We start from the raw sequence: 22,518 nt of genomic DNA, 5'->3' as shown, positions 1-22,518 counted from the left end.
AACCAGGGTGGTATTCAGTATGTGTGCTTTTTTTTAATTACACGAGAAGTGTTGGCAGCTAACTGGCCTAAACCTAACTGACTGACCTAAATGTTGGCATAGTGTACTGTAGTGTGCGGATGTCCTTTTTAAGATGTACTGTACATGGATTACTTGGGAAACATTTAAAAAGCTTTTTCATTTGGTTTTTAAATTTAAAATCTAGGATTGTTTTTCACACACACACACACTTTAATTATGACAACAATACTGTATTGAGTACCGGTAGGTCAAAGACCGAATTTACATTCACATTTGTATTCGAACCGTATTATTCCGGTTGCTGCAATTTAAACCATGGCCGCTAGGGGGTAGTTTAAGACGGAAAAACGACCGATGATCGGGCTTTTAATTTATTACGTTCAGATTTTAAGCATATTTTGGTGAAACCTATACAACTAGACGGGGATGTTTCAGTGCAGCGGGCCTGGCAGGAATAAAATGGCCTTTCGTCCAATGTTCGTCTTGTGATTTTCTCCCGATATTTCTGAAATTGGTAGCTGTTGTATTTGTTGTGACAGTCATCATTTGCAACAGGCTGAGAGACAACATGTGAAAGAGGGAAAACGTCATTTAAATCAGATGTCATATTTAGACACCTGACAATAAAGTCGCATCCAATCCAATCCGGAATCCACGTTGACTGACGGTGGGCAGACACTCACCGAAGTGTACAAACTACCTTCCCCATTCATGGCCAGATATGTTCCTGTTTTTTGGCCTTTGATCACCACCACACTTGAAGCCACAGCCGTGAGCTGCAAAAGAGCTGAGAAAAATAGCATCATCAAAATGAATGCAGCACTATTTGCTGCGAGATATGAGCTGAGTTGGAGGTTGTGTGTGGGGGCGGGGGGCTATTAATGCAAATACCAATGGAATTTAAATAATGGCCAGATATGTTCCTGTTTTTTGGCCTTTGATCACCACCACACTTGAAGCCACAGCCGTGAGCTGCAAAAGAGCTGAGAAAAATAGCATCATCAAAATGAATGCAGCACTATTTGCTGCGAGATATGAGCTGAGTTGGAGGTTGTGTGTGGGGGCGGGGGGCTATTAATGCAAATACCAATGGAATTTAAATAACATGGAAAGAATGACCACAACATGAAAATGTTTCCTTTACTCATAAAGCAATTATATTGATTGATTGAACTTCAACACTACTAGGAACTTAATCTATCCGGGTTCAATAGTCTCTATTCATAGTACAGTTAATCGATATAGGTTTGGTCGACGAAAACTCACACCTACATATAATTTGGAGTTTTTAATTAACATTCCGTGTTTATTATTGACATTCAACAATATAACCCGCATCTTTTCCATTCCAAGTTTCAACTGTTCAGCTCATTCAGAATTTTTTTGGCATTCCCATAACTCCCATACATCTCAAATTTGACCATAAAGCCCCCAATTTAAAGAGTGATTTTGAAATAGCTCCTGCCTCAAATATTGTCACACTTGTGTCAACAATTCAAAGAATCCCACAGATTATAAAATTATGCCGTAAATAATGGGATAATTTTTTGGATCGGTTCTCCTTTGAATGGAACAAGCGTGTGTAACTATGCACAGGGTCAATGAAGGCATCATCCTACTCTGAACACCAGTGTCGTCCTTCTGGCCTTGGACGGTGCCATCGGGTAGAATCTGGAGGTGCTGTCGGCCGTTCCTGCAGTACAGCTGGATGGATGTTGTCCTCCAGCGGGCTGCCAATGGCCAAATGGAACGCAAGGGTCCACTCGAAATGTTTTGAAGTGTGCATGTGCAGGCATGAGGGCACACTGGGGCGGATGGAGGCGAGTCCCCAGGCTGCAACACTCCCCAAAGGGGATGAAATGAAAGGGGGCGAGCAGGGACGACTTTTATACGATCCCTTTAAATGTCAGGTGATTTGGACTATGAGCCATGATTTATGTGTCAGAAATGATAAATTTCTCCATGTCTCGTTATTTGGCATTGTACACATGAATGCCGTGGACAATATCAGGAAAAATAAACAAACTAACAAACTAACACCCCCCCCCCAAACCTTTGATAAAAATAGATCCTTGATACTGAAATCATTCCAGGCTAAATGGTCAGAACACAATAAACCAAGACATGACATGGCAGGATGGAAAGCACTTTTATTTGCTAAACTGGTGCTTGAAGAGTGATTTACAAAGAATTACGTGACTGCATTGTTGAGGTCATAGTAAACCACATCATGGACATTAGGATGGATGACAGTTACAGAGCGCAATTAAAGAAATGAGGAACAAATGGAACAAGAGTGGCACTATAGCAGAAAGGAAAAAAACAAAACACAAGAGCATACAGGTATAGAAAAAAAACAAGCTCACCTTGTCTTTAGACAGGATGTATCATATCTTTTTATAGTGTATGTACAGCAAAACGAAATGCTCATATATGCCCTTGACAAGTCTACAAACGTCTGCATAATTTGTACAAAATTGATTTTCAAACAACAGTTAGCTAGTGCAAATCTTTTCCCGTTCAAACCGACTGATGACTTCTACAAACAGTTGGTGTGAAAAAGACTTGACTCCTATCCTAGTTTATTCTATTCACAGTTTTACACGTCAACAAAGTCATGTTTCCTTTTACCACCCCCTTAAAAAACAAAAGTTACCTTGTGAGTTTGTGTGGAGAATAAGTGCTTTGGTCACCTTGTAGTTAATCCAACAACAAATTAGGCATCGTGTGTGTGTGTGTGTGTGTGTGTGTGCGTGTGCGTGTGCGCGTGCGTGTGCGTGCGTACGTTCTGCTGTTCTGATCCATGTTTGTCTGTGTTCCTGAATGTCTGGACTGCATGAAAATAGCTTATATGTGACGTGGTGGTGGTAAATTATGTTGTTTCTATTGCATATTTTGTTGAACAGGAAAGAAAGATCGCCACCTTTCGGAACAAGATGAGGCAATTGTGTCATTAGTACTTAAAGTATTTGTGTATATCTCTATATAATATCTCTATGTTTTTTATAGGTATGTGATTCAAAAGAGCAGCAGCAAAGATTTGTGTTCACTGAATGCGAAAGTAAACCTGAAAGATGGCAAAAAAGTGACTGATAGGCAGACTTCTTATGGAGGGGAAAAAAAGATGAAAACAAAGGACTAATATATATATATATATATATATATATATATATATATATATATATAGATATAGATATAGATATATGACAGAGACAATCACCTGAGCCTTGATCACACGTTAGTAATCGGCGCCTCCACATCTCTGTCTAATATATTTGTCCTTCCACGAAAGCCAACGTCATCGTCATTGTGTGGATGAGGAAACGTCGTCGGGGCCACTTCGCAACCTTGCTACTTTTCATTTGGTTCAGTTGCTTTCAATAATCACACAGGCCATGTCTATTTCCGTTATTTATTTATTTTTTTAATCTAAAGTAATTTAAGGGTTACACACGATAGTTGTTTGGATTAAGAGGGGATTCTTTGCAGAAACATCCCCAAGCTAAGGGATGCCAAAGCAGTGCGTTTAAGTGATTTGAGGAGTTTCATTTTGACCAAAGTAGTCAAAGTAGTGCCTTGCCAGCTTCTTGGGGCCGAGGAACTATGTTGAAGTGATTTGAAGCGTTTCATTTCGACATTAGTGCCTTGTTGCAACCTCGGTGACGATGAACTATGTTGAAGTGGTTTGGTGGGGTTTAATTTTGCTCCAGGCAGTTCTGAACCTTTGTAGGGTGGATTTTCACTGCGCCGTGAACACGTTAATGGATATAGTAAACCTTGGGCATTCGAGAAAAAACGAATAGTTCTGAGGGGGCTAATAACCCAATTTCTTCAATATTATTTTGAGAATTTGTGGAATGACAGTTTTTGGGTGTTATAAAAATTGTCCTTGACTGTTTCTTATCACGAGGTGTCTATTTTGACAAATAGTTCCTTGACAAATAGGCCTAGTGACCATTTCACACAATAAGTCAACTATACACCATCTTTTATTCTTGTCCAATCGATTTCATCCAAGTTTTGGACATACTTAAATAATCTCATTATTTACATTCATTTCATAAAGCGGGCGCACACAAATGCTTCCCACACACATCCTCATGGCAGTGAATACCTGAAAAGGAGGCTTGCACTTTGAACACAACGAGGGAGGAGCTTATTAGCCGTGTTGCAACAACACATAGCTAAGACAGCTTAGAAGAGCAAACGCACCAAAAAGTGGGGCGCCGAACCTTTTGAGACAACACGCACAAGGGGACTGGGCAGGAAAATGACTCCCAATGACAGTATTTCCCCAAATAGTGGCCTTTGGTCTAATTCAATGTCGGTGTCAATTGTCCATTTGAAGAAATGCTACACAAGCACAAATGAGACAAAATCCAAAACGTGCACTCATTCTGCCTTGGCAGCTCGTTGTAACATGCCACCAACAAAAAAACAAAAAACAAACAAACAAAAAAACGGTTCAAATAAATGATGTTCATTCCCATGACCTAACTGGAAATGAAGAGATTTTTGTGTTATTATCGAGCAATTTGTCCTCCCATTCTTTTGTGTACGATGGACACATGTGTCTGCCTTGTCCGCCATTCGTGTCGGGCCACATAGCCCAGTATCAAATCCGTTTTGCCACTTTGTTCACTTTTCAAATGACTATTTTGCAATAATTCATACTTTTGACAGGCATTGAGCCCTCCTTTAGAGATAAGTTGAGAAGCTCAGTCATATGGGAGAGGCTCAGAGTCGTGCTGCTTCTCCTCCACATCGAGAGGCGCCAGATGAGGTGGCTCGAGCATCTGATTAGGATGCCTCCTAGGCACCTCCCTGGTGAGGTCCCATCTGAAGGAGTTCCCGGGGACGAGCCAGGACATGCTGGAGAGACTATGTTCTGTACGGGAAGGGCTGGAAGAAGTGACTGGGGAGAGGGAAATCTGTGCTTCCCTGCTAAGGCTGTTGCCCCTGCGACCTGATCCCAGCGGTAGAAAATGGATGGCCGGATAGATAGTACTTTTGATGGTGTGAGGAGCAAGTAACATCTTCAACAGACAGCAAACGGCAGCTTGAACAAAGAGAACAACTGTATTAACGCTGCTGTGATTATGGCCATCCGTCACATTCTAGACCGGATTATTCCCTCAAATAATTGAGGACTCTCTCTCTCCCCTAATAATACATTTTCATTTCATTTTTAGTTTCGAGGCAGAATTGTTTTGTGTTGACTTATTTTTGCAGTTAGTTGACCCCCCCGCCCCCTCCCCGCCCCATAGCTCACTGCAGAAGTTAAGAGATTCTCCCCACGGGAGGTAACTTTAAGGAGACGAGGTTTAAGTGACTCTAGTTGGCAGATATTGGGTGAAAAAGAGCTAGTTTATATTATATTATAAAGGTACAAAAATATTGCTTTGGTGCACTCAGAAAGTCGACTGCATCATTGTTTGTCAAAATTCTATTTCTGGATGCATGGGGTTTTGCACAATAATATATTGTTTGTAGCATTTGCAGGTCAGGGTAAATAAATGCCATACCTCTCAATATATTTATATACTGTATATATATATAGTTTTTTTTATTAGCTATGTAATTTCAAATTGTCTGGAAAAAAAATCTTCAGATAGCTACACGTTTGGGTCCGCGGGGAGGAAACAAAGTCTACTATTTGGGAAGAACTTGCAAGATGTAATATTCTAGTCATAGATGATACATAGCATATTGCGGAGCCATTTAAAATGAATTATACTTATTTACCATTAATGATCAAATAAAATCAATGTTATTTTTGATCCATGCAGAGCACTTTGCATCCAGCGATGTTTGTTTTAAAGTGCTCTCGAAGCACAGCCGAGTTGACTTGAGATACAAAAATAGGTCTCTATAACCTAAACCGTAACAGACACCAAGTGCTCTTCTTCAGTCAAGTAACAAAGCCACTATATGAGGAAATATTTGAACCATAAGTGATGTGTTCAATTAAAGTTGTAGGTATGAGTTTGGGGGCGACGCAGGATCAGGATCACACACTCACCCTCATGGCTGAACAGCTGCACCCTTCAGATGCACTAACAAGCTACAAATCCACATGAAAATAGGACTCTCTTTTCTGATTGGTTGACGCAAATCACATTCTGTTAAATACAATGGAGGGTTAAGGTAAATGAGTGGCGAAGGGAGGGGGTGGAGGGGTGGGGCAATTTGAGATGAGGCGGGCTAAAACCCCAAATCTTATATGAAGACTGTGACGAAGCCACGTATAAGACTTTGAAAGCCATTATCCATAGCAGAGTCCAAAGTGCTTATATTGCACTTTAGTAATTTTATGTGTGGGACGGGGAACGTGCCACGCACACACGTATATGCGCTCAGAGGAGCAAGGAAAACAGTCGTTTCAAAAGGAAGCCTCGCAACTGCATGTACTACAATCAGGGTAAACTTGCGATGGGCTGAGGAGAGACACACCCCTCAACCCCCCCACACGTAGGTAGGAAGAGATAGCTGAGATGATATTTTACGCAACGACAGCACCAAAATAAAAGGCACATTTTTTTTCCCTTTATACATCGACGTGTGTAAACCATTAAGTGGTCAGCTTGTGGAGTAATCTTCTTGACTCTTGGCTAACGTAAAAGAGTTTTTCATATCAAAACGGATCAAAGCAAGAAATGAAGCGAGATCATCGAGATGGGGCGCTCATCTAGTCGCAAGCTCCTATGACAACTTTCAAAATACTAATTAGTCATGGAGTTTAGTTGGCTTCCACTTGACTACAACCTGGAAAACTGTCCGGATGCAAAAATACTATTTGAAACTGTACAAAGTAATTAGATGTATAGAATCGACGGATCTAGTTGTTTAGTTGAAGGAAGTCACCTGAGACAACATGGGTGTGAAGCGCACTCGTCTGCACAATTCCTAAGAAATCTGAAAAACCTGCGCCCGCTCCCAAAGATGTACGTACTCAGTCTTTTCAGGGTGGTGGTGGTCTTGGGTGTTAAGGCATGGCCCCCGATGGGAGCAAACAGGTCATTTCTGGTGGAAAAGGAGGGCTTTGACGCCACCGGCTTTGACTTTGGGAAGCTGGTGGCTGATAATCTCGGCCAGCATCTCCGGGAACTCCACGCTCAGCGATTTATTCACAAAGGTGTAAAAGCAGAAGTTGAGAAGCCCGCCGACCATCTGCACACACGCACAATGACAGCCTTCATGCGGCGGGACATGATCACACCTACCTTGGAATTATTTATTTGGCAAACTGTGTTCCTTCCATAAAAATAAAGATGATCCTCAAGTTGGGAAAATTGAGTTGAGGTCTGATTCGTTGGAGTACTTGGGTTAAAAATACTGTGTGTGTGTGTGTGTGTGTGTCATATATGTATATATATGTATATGTATGTAACGGTCACAGCTGACAGCCTGATCCAGGCGCTGTTCCCACGGATCACTTTCAAACAAACCAGGCTGATTCCAGGCTGTGTGTCGTTTTAGCCGGCAAAAAATTCTTAGGTGTTCACATTAGGCAGCTGCAGTCAGACTGCTTCTGATACAACTCAAAAGACCCGATACACTGCAGACTGCTTCATTTGGCTTAAAGCACAAAAGATGACCCGGACAAGTAACCTATTACTTTGCCCTGGAAAATGGAGGTACTTTGCAGGAAATGGCTCCAATTGCTCAATGGTCCAAGGCCGTCTTTTGTTGTAAAGTCGCTTAAAGTTGAAAACGACACAACAACCGCAAATCCCAACACTTACTGTCGACTCCACTGGAATTGAATGCGTATGATGGAATGAATGTATGCGACAACGTGTTTGTTACCCTTGCGTTGTCCTGACTGTAGGATTGCGTGCGGCTTTCTCACCTCATGCATGGAGTCCAGCAGCTTGGTGAGCTGGTAGAAACGTTGCCAGTTCTGGCTGGAGTTCTCCTCTCGCTTCACAATGGCTTTCCCCAGTTCCTTGATGTACGACATTCGTATCTCGTCGAAAGCCGCCTGACTCTTCAGGCCGTCTTTTGGCACTGCGGACGAGGGAAATAACCTCAAGCCTCCGCGGACTGCTCGGAAGTCAAATGTCACGCGACGAGAGACTGACCTGTGCTGAGCAGCAGCAGGACCTTCATGCAAAGATACTCGTCATGGGAAACCTGCAGGCGGACAAACTCGCTGCTAATCCTCATCATTTGCTTGCACTGGTCCGCCATGTAGGGCAGCTTCATTTGCTCCCTTCAGCCACAGAAGAAAGACAAGCGGAAAGCGCGACAGTCAAGGTTGGAGCAAGGCGTTCGAGGGATCCGGCATTTCGCTTTTGTCTTTGCAGTTTACTTGGGCAAACAAGTTTTTGCCACATACTCGTTCATGATAAGGTCCGGAGCAAAAAAGAGGATGTTGCCGTTGCACTGCTGGTACGACCTCCAGCCCAGGCTAAATGACATGAGGAAGAGCCACGAGCACTGGAGGAGGGTCATCTGGTCATCCAGGTGGAGGTTCTTGAAACCTGGAAGGGAGGAGAGCCCGGCCGAAGATTGAGAACACATTAGGACCACTTGAACAAAGTCAAGAACCCTATTGAAAATGCTGCCGCAACCGAGATAAGAAGGGTCAGTTTCAATTGACGCTGTCGGAGAGATTCATTAATGACGAATGCCTTTTATGACTGTACAAGAAACACAAATGCCATGACGTGACATATGTAATGCATTCCCGTTGATTATTAAGGCAAGATTTTCAGTTGAGAAAAGCTGCGAGTTGACTCTCAAGGGTCTGTGAAAAACAACTACGAACTTTTTTTGGGGTGCGGTCATCTTGCTTTTTCCAACTTACAAAAAGGAACATGCCGCAACACGGCAACAGAGCAAAGAGGAATTTGGCAGTCGTTTTGGATCATTGTGCTTTGACGTGCCCTCAACAAAGAACAAGTTGAACAATCGTTTGCACTGGGTTGGCCCAACTTCTGTCAGTGAGCTTTGCAGATGAAACCCACCTGGCAAAGCCTTCGCCCATTTGACCGCAGAGATGAGCTGTCGGCCACCCAGTCTGTTTAGAGAGGTCAGGACGCGCGAGAGGGTGTCGGGCAGGGTGTTGTCGTAGCCCGCGTAGAGGGTGTCGGGCTCGATGGACTTCAGAAGGGACAGCATCGTGGGGGCCAGCTGAGGCATACACTTAGGGACGAGTGCCTGAGGTTCGGCTGGCTTGGGGGGTAGCAACTCGGGCGAGTTGCTTTGCTGGATGCCTTTCACGCGATTCTTCTTGGTTTTGCGCGCTGCAGAAGACACGCCGAGTCAAGAAGAACATTCACGATCGACTGTTTTGCACTCAGAAACTGTGGCTGTACCTTCCAGATTCATGCCGGCCATTAGGCACTTGCGGAAGCGGCATGCTGGGCAGTTCTTCCTCCTGATTTTATCTATGATGCAGTCATTTCTTCCAGCGCACAAGTAATTATGTTGCCCTAAAAAGAAAGAGGAGAGGAAGATTCAAGTTAGCAGAAAGGTTGTAAAAATAAAATGTCGCAAACCTCTGTTTCAATGCAGTTCATCTTTCAAGAACCAGCTGTGTGGTGGATTGTGAGGCGATCCTTTCATGGGTTTTGAAAGATAAGGGCACGTCCCAATTTAAGTCGTACCCCTAAAACGCGGAGTCCCTAAAGCACAGGTTTTAGCCTGTTGCGAGAGGGTCTGACAGACAGCGATTCTCTATCGTCATAAATTGGTAATTGATTCCATGTTTGATGTTCTTGCACTTGGACTTGGAGCAGAAAAAAAAAAAAAAAATCACAAAAAACAAAAACACCGCTCAAAAACACAACATGATTGTTTCAAGTGTGAAACCCCTTTCTTTCTCCATGAAAAAGTCATGAAATTGCATTTGTACATACTAGAAAATGAGAGCGCTAAAAGGATTGTATGGTTTATTTACACGGCTCATTTGTTATTTTAAAATTTCCGTTAAAAAACAAAACACCGAAAAAGTTTTATGTCGGTCTACTCCACTAAAGTAATAAATGACTCCACAAGCACATCCATCAACAATATACAGAATACATAAATCAACCTAATCTCAAGACATTATTATTATTATTATTATTCCTTTCCATCTAACTGAGACTGGATGACTGAAAATCGAATCGGCAGCGCAGAATGGTCATGCCAAATGTTACAAACATGAACGGATGGAGAATTTCACTTCTCGAAACTTTTGCCAATCCTTGTTGAAAAGAGAGTGACGGACTGCTCGTTGTCAGTGCACAGTTACGCAGAGTGGTTTTCCAGTTGGTCTTGGACATGAATTTGTCATTTTTGTGTAGTACCTTCTGAACGGTTTTGATTGTGGCAAGTAAGTCAAAATGAAAAAAATTGCCAAGCTACAACGACAACTGTCAGATAGGTTTTGCTAGAGAAAATTATTTATTCTACCAACACGATATGACGTGATCACGACGTCATGCAAGCAAATCTGTCTGGTGGCAACTTCACCTTCCACTGCTCTTTTGAAGAACACCTTGCAGCTGCCACACGTGAGCACGCCGTAGTGGCACCCAGAAGCCTCGTCGGAGCACACCAAGCAGATTTTGTGAGCGCCATTCTTGCCCTGGGTGGACGACGGCGCTGTGGTTCCTTCCGGTCGGGAAGTCGAGCTGAGGGGAGACGACCAGATCGAGAGAGGTGAGGGATCTATTTAAAATCCGTTCACATCCCTGCAAAAATATTTCAGATGAAGGAATAAAAATGATCTATATCTCACCACCTACATTTGAAGATGAAGTACATCATTTTGACAGTCACTGACACGCAATGGTAAGGCTCACCGGTCGGTACTTGATGGATTTGGTGTCATCTGTCAATGCAGTTTCCAGTTGCCGTCTACTCAACGTCCCTCACACAAAATTAAAAACTTACGGTTATTCACCCTTGCGGTTCGTTGACCACAATTAGGGGAATCCACATCCTTTCGAGTGAAGAACTGCGTGGTCAATTTAAAGCATGCCAGTGAAAGCAGCATTTGACTTGACTCCTCATTTTGATGTTCTTTGTATTTTCTCGTGTTAACTGTTTTTGTGTTTCCGTTGCGGCTGAACAATGAATCCAATTCAAATGGTCATCTCAATGTTGTCGAATGCAATTTTCAAACAAGTTAATGACTCAAACGGTCTCACTTATTAACTTGTGGTTCATTTGCCTTTATTTCAGCATAGGGCTAACCTGTACGAACAGAACATTGACGTGGAACACATCTGATATCGTTTGTTGTAGGAAGGATTCATTTATTGCTTCTGTTTGTTTAAAAAGGCAAGACAACCTTGCAAATATAACTGCATAATACATCGACAAATTGCAATTAGAATATTTTTCAAAAGAATTAGGCCTTAGTTTCTGTATTTTTTACATGTATTTCTGCATAACTATGTGAAGCACAGTGTTTCTCGACCGACATTTTGATTGAAGACAGCTGCAGATTTCCAAACTCTTCACGTTGTGCAAGTGCACTCTCGGCTGCTGAGGTGCAGTTGCTCTAAACCACCACAAGAGGTCATCTGGCTTTTGTAAATGCCATGTAGGTCCACACCCCCTTTGCAATCCAGTGGCTCCATTGACAATTAAGCCCCTCTCGAGCTTGAGCTACAATCGTCTGTGTTTGTGCATCTTTGCGTCTAAACTCTGTGTCTTGACAAAAAAATGGATACGTGATCAGATCTGCTGGGGAGCGCGGCGTTTCGCCACGTTTGCATAGTTACACAACAGGTGGTGAATGGGGGGCAGACCGCGGCAGTCGGTGGGTGTAGTAGGGTGGGAAAACCTGAGAGGAACAACAGGGCCTCACAGTCTAAGAATTCAGCAGCCCATAGAAAGGAAGGGGTGGCACGCAGGTGCTCCGGCTCAGTGTGGAAGGCACATCTTTATTTGTATTCAAGATAACTTCTGTGCTGTGTTTCGGTGGCAAACGTTGCTGAGCCGCCGCAGGCAAGTTTTTCAAAAAGCTCAGCGCCCAAACTGAGGGCTGACATGCAAGGTGGGGCCAATAATGAGTCCAGTGTCAAGAAGCTGATGATGTCACAGGGTGTGGAGGGCTAATGACTCCACCTCGCTTTGGACCAATGGAGTGGCGTCATTTGACCGCTTTCCTGCGAAGGCTTTAAGCTGCTCATCGGAATCCAATTACTTTCACGCAATTCAAAACTGAGGTAAAATTCTGTCAGAATGAGGAGGAAAGTAAGAACCGGTGAGGAGCCAACGCAAACGACAGTGGTGCACTGTCATCTTTCACCCATTAAAATGAATGGAAATTACATGAAATCATTCCAGGTCACCGTATAACATCAAACGGAACATTTGCAAAGGGGTCGTGTAACACGTACATAAGACAATAACGCAGCTCGGTATTGGTCATTTTTGTTGCAGAGGAAGAATATAGGCCCGCGATTGTGCCTTCTTATGTCTATTGTCGTCTTTCTACATGTTTGAAAATGTGTTGCAACACCTACAGCAAAGCTAGTTTTACGAACCCATCTACGGCATTTTGCATTGTGTGTTCGCATTAAAAAAGCAGACTTGCGTAAGACAACGTTATTTGGTCTGGTTAAACACTAATAATAATTCTCTTTGTTTCACGTTTAGTTTTACAGTGAACCTCGAATGGGAGTGGCAATAAACTGCTTGAAGCAAACACAAAGACATGCCAGACCAAGTTCGTCTTAAGGATGGTCAAAGATGAACAAAGCAGTGATTAACAGCGTAGTTTCTGATCTGTTGAAATGAAATGAGTGTGCTCAGTCAAAAGGAAGTTGCTGCCTTCCCTTGGAGTGAACTATGAGCCAGCGTTGACCCAGCAGCGCAATAGCAATGAGGGATGCCATGACTTCAGCGAGAGCAGGCTTGGGAAGTTAATCGCTTGCGTTTGTTATTTGTGATCAATCAACATGGCTTTTATTGTGACAGGCTAAGTTTGAAATAAGGTGGGCCCAGTGACCATCTGAACATTTCAGAATCCCTTTTTACCCGCAGTGTCATGTGCAGTTTAACAGCTTCCTCCTCCTCCATACACACCGTCTATTTGTATCTACATCAGAGCCGCAACTTTCCCAATGCCATGTGTCCAATTTTAATCGATCATTTTGTCTTTACTTAACAGGTCCGTTTTACATTGGATTTCTCAGGCTCCCCTACGACAAACTCATGTTTTACCACGTGATTCAACGGGGCTTACACATCAGCGCAAACCTCCATGATGCAAGTGAAGATGTTAGTGTTCATTTGAAAGAGGGCAGCAGATCAGAGAGGCCAACACAGAGGTATCTGGCGAAAGAATTTTTGTAGTTCAAGGTTTAGGATATTGTACAGTATTGTTGAAAACAGTATTACAGAGACTTGACTTTGGATTTCAGCCCAGGAATAACAACAATGGATTAGGGGATGAGTAAATACGCCAATTCAATTCGTGAGTCACAGAGGGCGTCTTCAACAGCCCCCCGAGTTCTTCCCGATTGGTTTTTTTCTTCTTCTTTTTAACTGAGGGTATATGAATGCCGGGGTGAGCACAAACGTTCGTCTATGCAATATTTGTTTGCTTACAACTTTTGGCGTGCTGTTATTGTGGAACTCGTGTCACCGTAGCAGAGGCAGATTACGGCTTGACACTGCGCGTCGGTGCGGTCTGCAGTGCTGACGTCTGTTTGCGCATAAATTGTATTTGTATGACACACTGATAGAGAAATCTATGAACAAAATTGTATCATGTTTAAAGTTTCGGTTAATTTGGGCATGTCTGGACATAGTCAGCGCAGAAGCGTCGGCCGTTTGGGCGGAGGGCCTTTTCTTGAGTAATCACGTCAAAGCAAGGGGGGTGAACAGATGGAAGAAGACTAGATTCAATCACAGAGTGGGAATGAACAAATTGGGAACAAAGAGTTGTTGAGTACCAATTGACAGTTTGGGAACAGCTGTCACGCCCAGGTGATCATTTGTCACCAGCAAAGTCTGTCACTTGTGTATTCGGATAGATCGGATCATGACCGAGAGGCCGGGCCGGGGGGCGCGGTATGCAAATCTCAGGGGCAGTGTTTTTCTTGTATTTTACAATAAAAGTTCGAACCGGCGGAGAGGGAGCTGAGACTGTGATCGCGGAGCAACTAACCGTCGTTCGCTCTCAGAGATCCGCTTCCCCCGATATTGAAGACAATCTTCCTGTGTGCCGAGTCATTTCTTTAACTTTGTCCAAGAAAATCTCTGACAGACACTCATAAATAAAGAGCAGTTGAAGATCACATGACTGGGAGACAGGGACTGGGAAAAGGAATGCAACTGACTAATCTGGACCCACATTCATTAATTGCTCCATGTACAGCACTTTGTATGCAGCGATGGCTGTTTGAAAGTGCTCTGTAAATACTGTTGACTTCACTTGACTTGATTCACTGGGGTACAATCGGATATTTCTTGTCAGCAACGGGAACCTAATACAACAAAGCTAAGGAAACGATTCACTCACAAAGAGAGATATAACAAGGATGATATACCTTAAAGCAATTTGCATTATGTATCTCAATTGGATTCGTTTGTGAGTAAAATCTGTACAACCCAGTAGTTTCCAAGACAGATTGCACACTGGCAAACTTTAGGAAATGTGGCAGACTATGTTTTTTACTTGGTTTTCGTGAAAGCGCCCCCCCCCCCCCCTAAAATCTACAGTTTTAAACTGTCAGCCCGTCTCATACTTTTTAACCACTAATGAAACATTTGCTGATTTACATTTTCTTTTTCGATAAAAAGGTTACACACACTATTAATTTAAAACTACTGTCGCTGCAGACCTGAAGATCTGAAAAAAAAGGTTATTTTATTGCTAACATTAAAAAGGATGACAAGGCATCAGTTTGATTCTAATACATGAGAAAAAAAAGAAAGGTTTTTAAAATGACCTCCAAAATATGTCAGCTTAAAACGCCAACCACAAAAAGTGTTTTCCAACAGCAGAGGAATTCCCACGGGCTCACTTGAGGAGTGATGAGTTCAATATAGGATGATCGTGTCACCGCTGTGATTCGAACCGATATAGCCGAGTCCTCTTGTGTCATGCAAAGGAGAGCAGAGCAGTGACATGAGGATGTGCTTCTATCTTGAGCTAATAGCCACCAAAATAGAACTAGGAACTGGTTTGCGCACTCTGCATCACTCTTTCACGCAAAACAGCGTGGCTTCTAATTTTAGTGTGGAGAAACCATATTTGTTGGGACAGACTGGGCTATGAGAAAACAATATTCAGGCAACTAGATGTGTCGAGTGGGCTTGTGGCGTCCAAACGACTAGCTGGTTCTGACCTAAACTATGTTTCCACCAAACCATGCAGTTGGTTTGGTTTGTCGTAATTATTGATATTCTTGTGTTCCATTTTGTCACTTTGTGCAGTAACTTTCAACGTCTGTTCGTTCCAGCAATGACTGCAATTTACCGTAGAGACAAAGTTTCCAACTTGCGCTGCTCTCTTGTCGAAGATAAACAGACTTAGACTAGTACAGGCAAAAAAAAAAATGTACCAATGTGGCAGCCATGTTATTAGGAGCGATTGTCTCATCAAAGGAAATGGAAATCATAGCCTCTAACATAACTATTTGCATTGGGTCGAGCGGAAAAGCTTGATTCCAGAGGAAACTGAGAGGAGTGACAGAACAGACCGTTGCGGTAAAGTGGAGATTGGAGCTTGTGGTAAAAAGCATCCGGTTAGTGACATGATGGACGAATCGACATGTCAATTGATTCTAAAAATACTTGACTGCTAGCCCTAGTTCAGGGGTGCCCATTACGTCTATCCTGATCTACCGGTAGATCTAAGACAGGTCCCAAGTAGATCAGAAGAGTGTCGAGGAGAAAAAAAAACAAACAATCATCTTATCAGTCTCATTTTCACCCAAAAAAATACTTAAAAAATAAAATAAAGCAGGTAAATCTTGAATTTATGGTGGCGCGTGATGACGTCACCGGAAGTTGTTTGCGCTCAGCAGTCTGCAATTGCAGCTCGTGATCAGAGCTGTTGCGCTCTATCTTTTATCGTCATTATTCTCATTCAGAGTTTGCTTCGTGTACAATTCACCGAGGGCAAGGGCAAAGAATAGGAATCTAGGAGGGCCCAGGGAAGCACTTTAAAACGGTACGCGTGAGCTACGATAGTTAACAGGCAAAAGTGCGTCGCATGCCTCAGTTTCAGGCTGTTTCTCATTATGGTGTGTGTGTGTGTGTGTGTGTGTGTGCGTGTGTGTGTGTGCGTGCGTGCGTGCGTGCGTGCGTGTGTGCGTGTGTGCGTGCGTGCGCGTGCCGGGGAAAGGGAAATTTCACAATGGTGCAGAACTTGACTGCATTCTACTGAGAGCTGTTTGTAATGTTTTTACAAGGCCGATGTCATTCTCTGTCAGGTAATAGAAATGTTAAGACACACTGCTTGTGTCTGTGAACTGTGCTGATGCAGCACAGTTCTACACCAATACATGCTACAACTGTAGCATTGAACATATTGTATGAATACTTCTGGCTATCAAAGCGTAGCATTATCTTTGCAGGACATTTGTATTGCACTCTTGCATTGGACATAATCATACTGTGCAAGTGGTCAGCCGGTTGGTGTGTACTCTATACAGAATGTTATTTATAATCTTGGGTCAAAATGCAGAGGGGGCCCCAACTTCCACAATCACCACCTCTACGACTCCTTTCAGTCAAGGACAACCTCAACGTTACAGTCACCAAAGTCTCCGAGCTGCTTTTTATATCACCTCACATTCATCAGTTAGCTTTGTGTATAATGCGTGGGTGTGTGCGTGTGTATGTGCCTCAGAGGCAGGCAGGCGGAACCACTGAGCTCCGCCGTGAAGCCCTCACTTCCCTGACCTACTTTTACTTCCCTGTACACAGCTGGCGCCGAGTGAACGGCACAGGATGGAATGCCGACCATTCCAATCACGATTGCTCTCTTACCACATCGGCCTGAAACCACAATTGTGCATTTTCATAATTGTGTTTAGTTTGACACACGATAAGCGCTGAGAAAGTTTTCCCATCGAGGTATGCGTGCGGGTCGACCTTTTCGTCTTACCATTGTCTTCATGTGTCGAGTCAGCAAACCTTAGGAGGTTCCTCCCACACCCAGTTTTAGCTGTGACAGCCTTGTGCACGGTAGCAGTGGCGGTCTTATTCATTCTTGCTGCAGGAAACCTCCCACCAACACACATGCGCTCTCACTCGCACAAACACGCACTGACAAACTGCAGCAATTTTGGCTATTAATGTGAAGTCAAGCCCTTTTGGGTGAGCAGTTTAACTAACTGCTCTGCCATTAGTTAAAAACAGTTAGTTGCTGCTCAGGCGTCCAAGTGTAGCTGTGCATGCTAAAAGGGATGGCCGTGGCTGTTACTAGGGGAAAAAAACATAATAATAAATGAAACCATGGCTGCCAAGTCAGACGTAACTTATATGGACGCAATGTAATAGTACAATGTAATACATTTCTCAAGTGCTCTTAAAAGAAACTCCAAACAGCAAAGAAATGTTTATTGGGAGTTTGAATAGTTCTTATGCATCACATCTGTCAGAGAGTGGTATTGTTGCTTAATTGGCAGCAGGAGTTAAAGGAGCTCAGTATGTGTGATGTGACTGCTTCTGCTCTTGCCCCTTATGCCGCAACACAAGGTGACAATGTAGCCATTATCTGACAGGACCATATGTCTCTCATTAATAACAGTACAGCTCATTTGCTCGATATCATCATGAGTAGGGATGCAGCGATACCACTTTGACAGAGCGCAAGTACTTACATTTGAGTGCTCGCAGATATCGACTATTGAGACTTGAAAATCCCGGGATCTACCCTTACCGGCACGCGCACAAACACGCGCACACACGCACACACGCGCACACACGCGCACACACACACACACACACACACACACACACACACACACACACACACACACACACACCTTTTAATGCCGACATCAGACTACACAAATAAAGCCAGATTTTGAGCCGAGACGTGTCGCAAACTTAGTGTCTCGTAACCGATTTTGAGTTGTCTTGACGCGTCCTAGCCTGTGCAGTGACACATGCTCAAGGACGACGAAAGTCTGGCATATCAGAATTTGTATTCGCCTTGTCACATCGTGCGACGTCCTAGGTTATCCTTCGATCGGTTCTTTGGGCCAATAGGAAGACACTACCCTCCAACTTATAACAAGAGACTGGACATAGCGCACAAAACCACAATGTGTGTACAGTATTTAAGACGTGACTTGAATAAAAGGGGAAATATTGCAAAGTAGACGTTGCATTTCAACTCATGTTACGTTTGCTTAACTGCAAAGCTAGTAGCTGATTAGCAAATGCGGTGTTAATAAACAAATGTGTTACCTCAGGTTTTTGGGAGAGAATAGACAGTCCATCCCGCCCTCTTCCCAGCATCCAAGTACGGGTCCATACCCACTCCCCACACCCCCTTTTCTGAACAGAGAAACAACACACACGCACATTATGCCTGTGTCAACAATACAATAGCTGCCTGTCTCGCCTACCCGACGGAACTGAATTTCAACAGAAGCATGCAGCAATGGGGCAGGGTCTGGTTGGTGACGGATTCGCACAGTGTGACACCTCTCCCGGTCCAAGACACAGAACGATATTTATTTGGTAGCCTGACAGTCCGATCCTTGTGAACGGCAAAAAAATTGTGTCGTTTGACAAGGTAATTCGGCTCAAAGATGTAAATACATTCCAATTCGGTCTCCTTCCCAAAATGTCAGTCTAGTCTGAGATGCAACAAACAGCCTCCGGTAAAAAAAAAAAAAAAAAGCGTAAAAATGAGGAAATCCTGATCAATTGAGGGCTATAAAATACTGTTTTACAATTTGGATGTGGGAACTACTCTATTCAATGAGATGGACACAAACAGTGCTCCCCTTTCACATTAACGTTGCGTCAACAGCCCGCCGCAAATTCCAGGGCCAGAATGCGCTTATCACGGTTAATACATGTTTTATGTTGAGAGGGAAGAAATTTAATCTGTGCTGTATGTTACACACACGTGCAGCGCATTTGACAATAAAGTTGTATTCAATTCAATACGACATGACAGACTAAAATAGTACTTATTTGGTAAGAGCAGCGGGATCACAATGTGGCACTGCTAAAGGCAGTGTCAGGCTTCATCCACATGTTTAGGAGAAAATGCCACATTTAAAAGTTAGGTTACATAACATGCCGAAATAATGAACTCTGTTCCAGTGCCACCAAATACAGGCTTACTCCTTTGCTATGTAATTCAACTGGAGCTGAGATTATGCCATATCAACCAACATGTGTCAAAACTGAGTGGTGCATTTTTAGAATTGTGACACCAAAGCAACCTTCATTGTCTGCGAAGTAACAGTTCATGTTAGGAGCAGGCAAGGCAGACCACAAAATTGTAGTGCATCACACCAAATGAACAGCTACGTGATGGAAAATTAAAGATAAGACACCTAAGTAGCTAGTCTAAAACAGCTGGAATGATGCCCTTTGGGAAAGATGCCGTGCATCCAGAATGTATTTGCAGCGCTTCACTTTTTCCACCTTTTTTACAGCCTGATCCCAAAATTGAATACAATCTAAATTCTTTCTACGTGAAGAAGGCTCAATCTTTGTCTCATCAGAGCATCCATCCATCCATCCATCTTCTACCGCTTATCCGGGGCCGGGTCGCGGGGGCAACAGCTTTAGCAGGTAAGCCCAGACTTCCCTCTCCCTAGCTACTTCTTCCAGCTCTCCCCGGGGGATCCCGAGGCGTTCCCAGGCCAGCTGGGTGACATAGTCTCTCCAGCGTGTCCTGGGTCTTCCTCGGGGTCTCCTCCCGGTGGGACATGCCCGGAACACCTCACCAGGGAGGCGTTCAGGAGGCATCCGAATCAGATGCCCAAGCCACCTCATCTGGCTCCTCTCGATGTGGAGGAGAAGCGGCTCGACTCGGAGCCCCTCCCGGATGACCGAGCTTCTCACCTTATCTCTAAGGGAGAGCCCGGACACCCTGCGGAGAAAACTCATTTCGGCCGCTTGTATCCGGGATCTCGTTCTTTCGGTCACGACCCATAGCTCGTGACCATAGATGAGGGTTGGAACGTAGATCGACCGGTAAATTGAGAGCTTCGCCCTTTGGCTCAACTCCTTCTTCACCACGACAGACCGATACAACGTCCGCATCACAGCAGACGCCGCACCGATCCGCCTGTCGATCTCTCGCTCCCTCCTGCCCTCACTCGTGAACAAGACCCCAAGATACTTAAACTCCTCCACTTGGGGCAAGATCTCCCCCCGACCTGGAGGGGGCACTCCACCCTTTTCCGACTGAGGACCATGGTTTCAGATTTGGAGGTGCTGATTTTCATCCCAACCGCTTCACACTCGGCTGCGAAACGCTCCAGTGAGAGTTGGAGAGCCCTGTTTGAAGGAGCCAACAGCACCACATCATCTGCAAAAAGCAGGGATGCAATACTGAGGCCACCAAAACGGACCCCCTCAACGCTTCGGCTGCGCCTAGAGATTCTGTCCATGAAGGTTATGAACAGAATCGGTGACAAAGGGCAGCCTTGGCGGAGTCCTACCCTCACTGGAAACGATTCCAACTTACTGCCGGCAATGCGGACCAAACTCTGACATCGGTGGTATAGTGACCGAACAGCCCGTATCAGGGGGTTCGGTACTCCATACCCACGAAGCACCCCCCACAGAACTCCCCGAGGGACACGGTCAAACGCCTTCTCCAAGTCCACAAAACACATGTAGACTGGTTGGGCGAATTCCCACATACCCTCGAGAACCCTGCTAAGGGTGTAGAGCTGGTCCAATGTTCCACGGCCGGGACGAAAACCACACTGCTCCTCCTCAATCTGAGGCTCGACTTCCTGACGGACCCTCCTCTCCAGCACCCCTGAATAGACCTTACCAGGGAGGCTGAGGAGTGTGATCCCTCTGTAGTTGGAACACACCCTCCGGTCCCCCTTTTTAAAAAGAGGGACTACCACCCCGGTCTGCCAATCCAGAGGCACTCTCCCCGTTGACCACGCGATGTTGCAGAGGCGTGTCAACCAGGACAGCCCCACAACATCCAGAACCTTGAGGAACTCTGGGCGGATCTCATCCACCCCTGGGGCCTTGCCACCGAGGAGCTTTTTAACCACATCAGTGACTTCAACCACAGAGATAGGAGAGCCCACCTCAGAGTCCCCAGGCTCTGCTTCCTCCAAGGAAGGCATGTTGGTGGAGTTGAGGAGGTCTTCGAAATACTCTGCCCACCGGTTCACAACGTCCCGAGTCGAAGTCAGCAGCGCCCCATCCCCACTGTACACAGTGTTCGTGGTGCACTGCTTCCCCCTCCTGAGACGTCGGATGGTGGACCAGAATTTCCTCGAAGCCGTCCGGAAGTCGGCTTCCATGGCCTCACCGAACTCTTCCCATGCTCTGGTTTTTGCCTCGGCGACCACCGTAGCTGCGTTCCGCTTGGCCAGTCGGTACCCGTCAGCTGCCTCTGGGGTCCCACAGGCCATAAAGGCTCGATAGGACTCCTTCTTCAGCTTGACGGCATCCCTTACTGCTGGTGTCCACCAGCGAGTACGAGGGTTGCCGCCACGACAGGCCCCAACCACCTTACGGCCACAACTCAGATTGGCCGCCTCAACAATAGAGGCACGGAACATGGTCCACTCGGACTCAATGTCCCCCATCTCCCCCGGAACATGGGAAAAGCTCTGTCGGAGGTGGGAGTTGAAACCCCTTCTGACAGGGGATTCCGCCAGACGCTCCCAACAAACCCTCACAATACGTTTGGGTCTGCCAGGACGGACCGGCATCTTCCCCCACCATCGGAGCCTACTCACCACCAGGTGGTGATCAGTTGACAGCTCCGCCCCTCTCTTCACCCGAGTGTCCAGAACATGCGGCCGCAAATCCGATGACACGACCACAAGGTCGATCATCGAACTACGGCCTAGGGTGTCCTGGTGCCAAGTCCACACGTGGACACCCTTATGCTTGAACAAGGTGTTCGTTATGGACAGTCCGTGACGAGCACAGAAGTCCAATAACAAAACACCACTCGAGTTCTGATCGGGGGGGCCGTTCCTCCCAATCACGCCCCTCCAGGTCTCACTGTCATTGCCCACGTGAGCATTGAAGTCCCCCAGTAGAACAAGGGAGTCCCCAGCAGGAGTACTCTCCAGCACACCCTCCAAGGACTCCAAAAAGGGTGGGTATGCTGAGCTGCTGTTTGGTGCATATGCACAAACAACAGTCAGGACCCGTCCCCCCACCCGCAGGCGGAGGGATGCAACCCTCTCGTCCACCGGTGTGAACCCCAATGTACAGGCACTGAGCCGGGGGGCAATAAGTATGCCCACACCTGCTCTGCGCCTCTCACCGTGAGCAACTCCAGAGTGAAAGAGAGTCCAACCCCTCCCGAGAGGACTGGTACCAGAACCTAGGCTGTGTGTGGAGGCAAGTCCG

At 45.1% G+C, this 22,518-nt stretch overlaps 1 protein-coding gene across 2 annotated transcripts in view; it reads right to left on the bottom strand.

Annotated features, from left to right (window-relative positions):
* Positions 1-2,151: 2,151 nt before the first annotated feature.
* nr3c1 (nuclear receptor subfamily 3, group C, member 1 (glucocorticoid receptor)) overlaps positions 2,152-22,518 on the bottom strand; it is a 28,722-nt gene continuing 8,355 nt past the window's right edge. The window contains exons 3-10 of one of the 2 annotated variants that reach the window (XM_052074030.1): positions 18,400-18,489; positions 10,486-10,646; positions 9,345-9,461; positions 8,994-9,272; positions 8,363-8,507; positions 8,106-8,236; positions 7,874-8,031; positions 2,152-7,191 (exon numbers count right to left, since the gene is read on the bottom strand). In XM_052074030.1, coding sequence (XP_051929990.1) covers positions 7,039-7,191; positions 7,874-8,031; positions 8,106-8,236; positions 8,363-8,507; positions 8,994-9,272; positions 9,345-9,461; positions 10,486-10,646; positions 18,400-18,489 — 1,234 coding nt within the window. In that variant the 3' untranslated portion in view covers positions 2,152-7,038. The remainder of the gene's footprint in view (positions 7,192-7,873; positions 8,032-8,105; positions 8,237-8,362; positions 8,508-8,993; positions 9,273-9,344; positions 9,462-10,485; positions 10,647-18,399; positions 18,490-22,518) is intronic. The other variant, XM_052074037.1, reaches the window with a different exon arrangement.

Source organism: Hippocampus zosterae, chromosome 1 (assembly GCF_025434085.1).
Source record: "Hippocampus zosterae strain Florida chromosome 1, ASM2543408v3, whole genome shotgun sequence".
NCBI lineage: Eukaryota > Metazoa > Chordata > Actinopteri > Syngnathiformes > Syngnathidae > Hippocampus > Hippocampus zosterae.
This window is presented reverse-complemented; position numbering and strand designations above follow the sequence as displayed.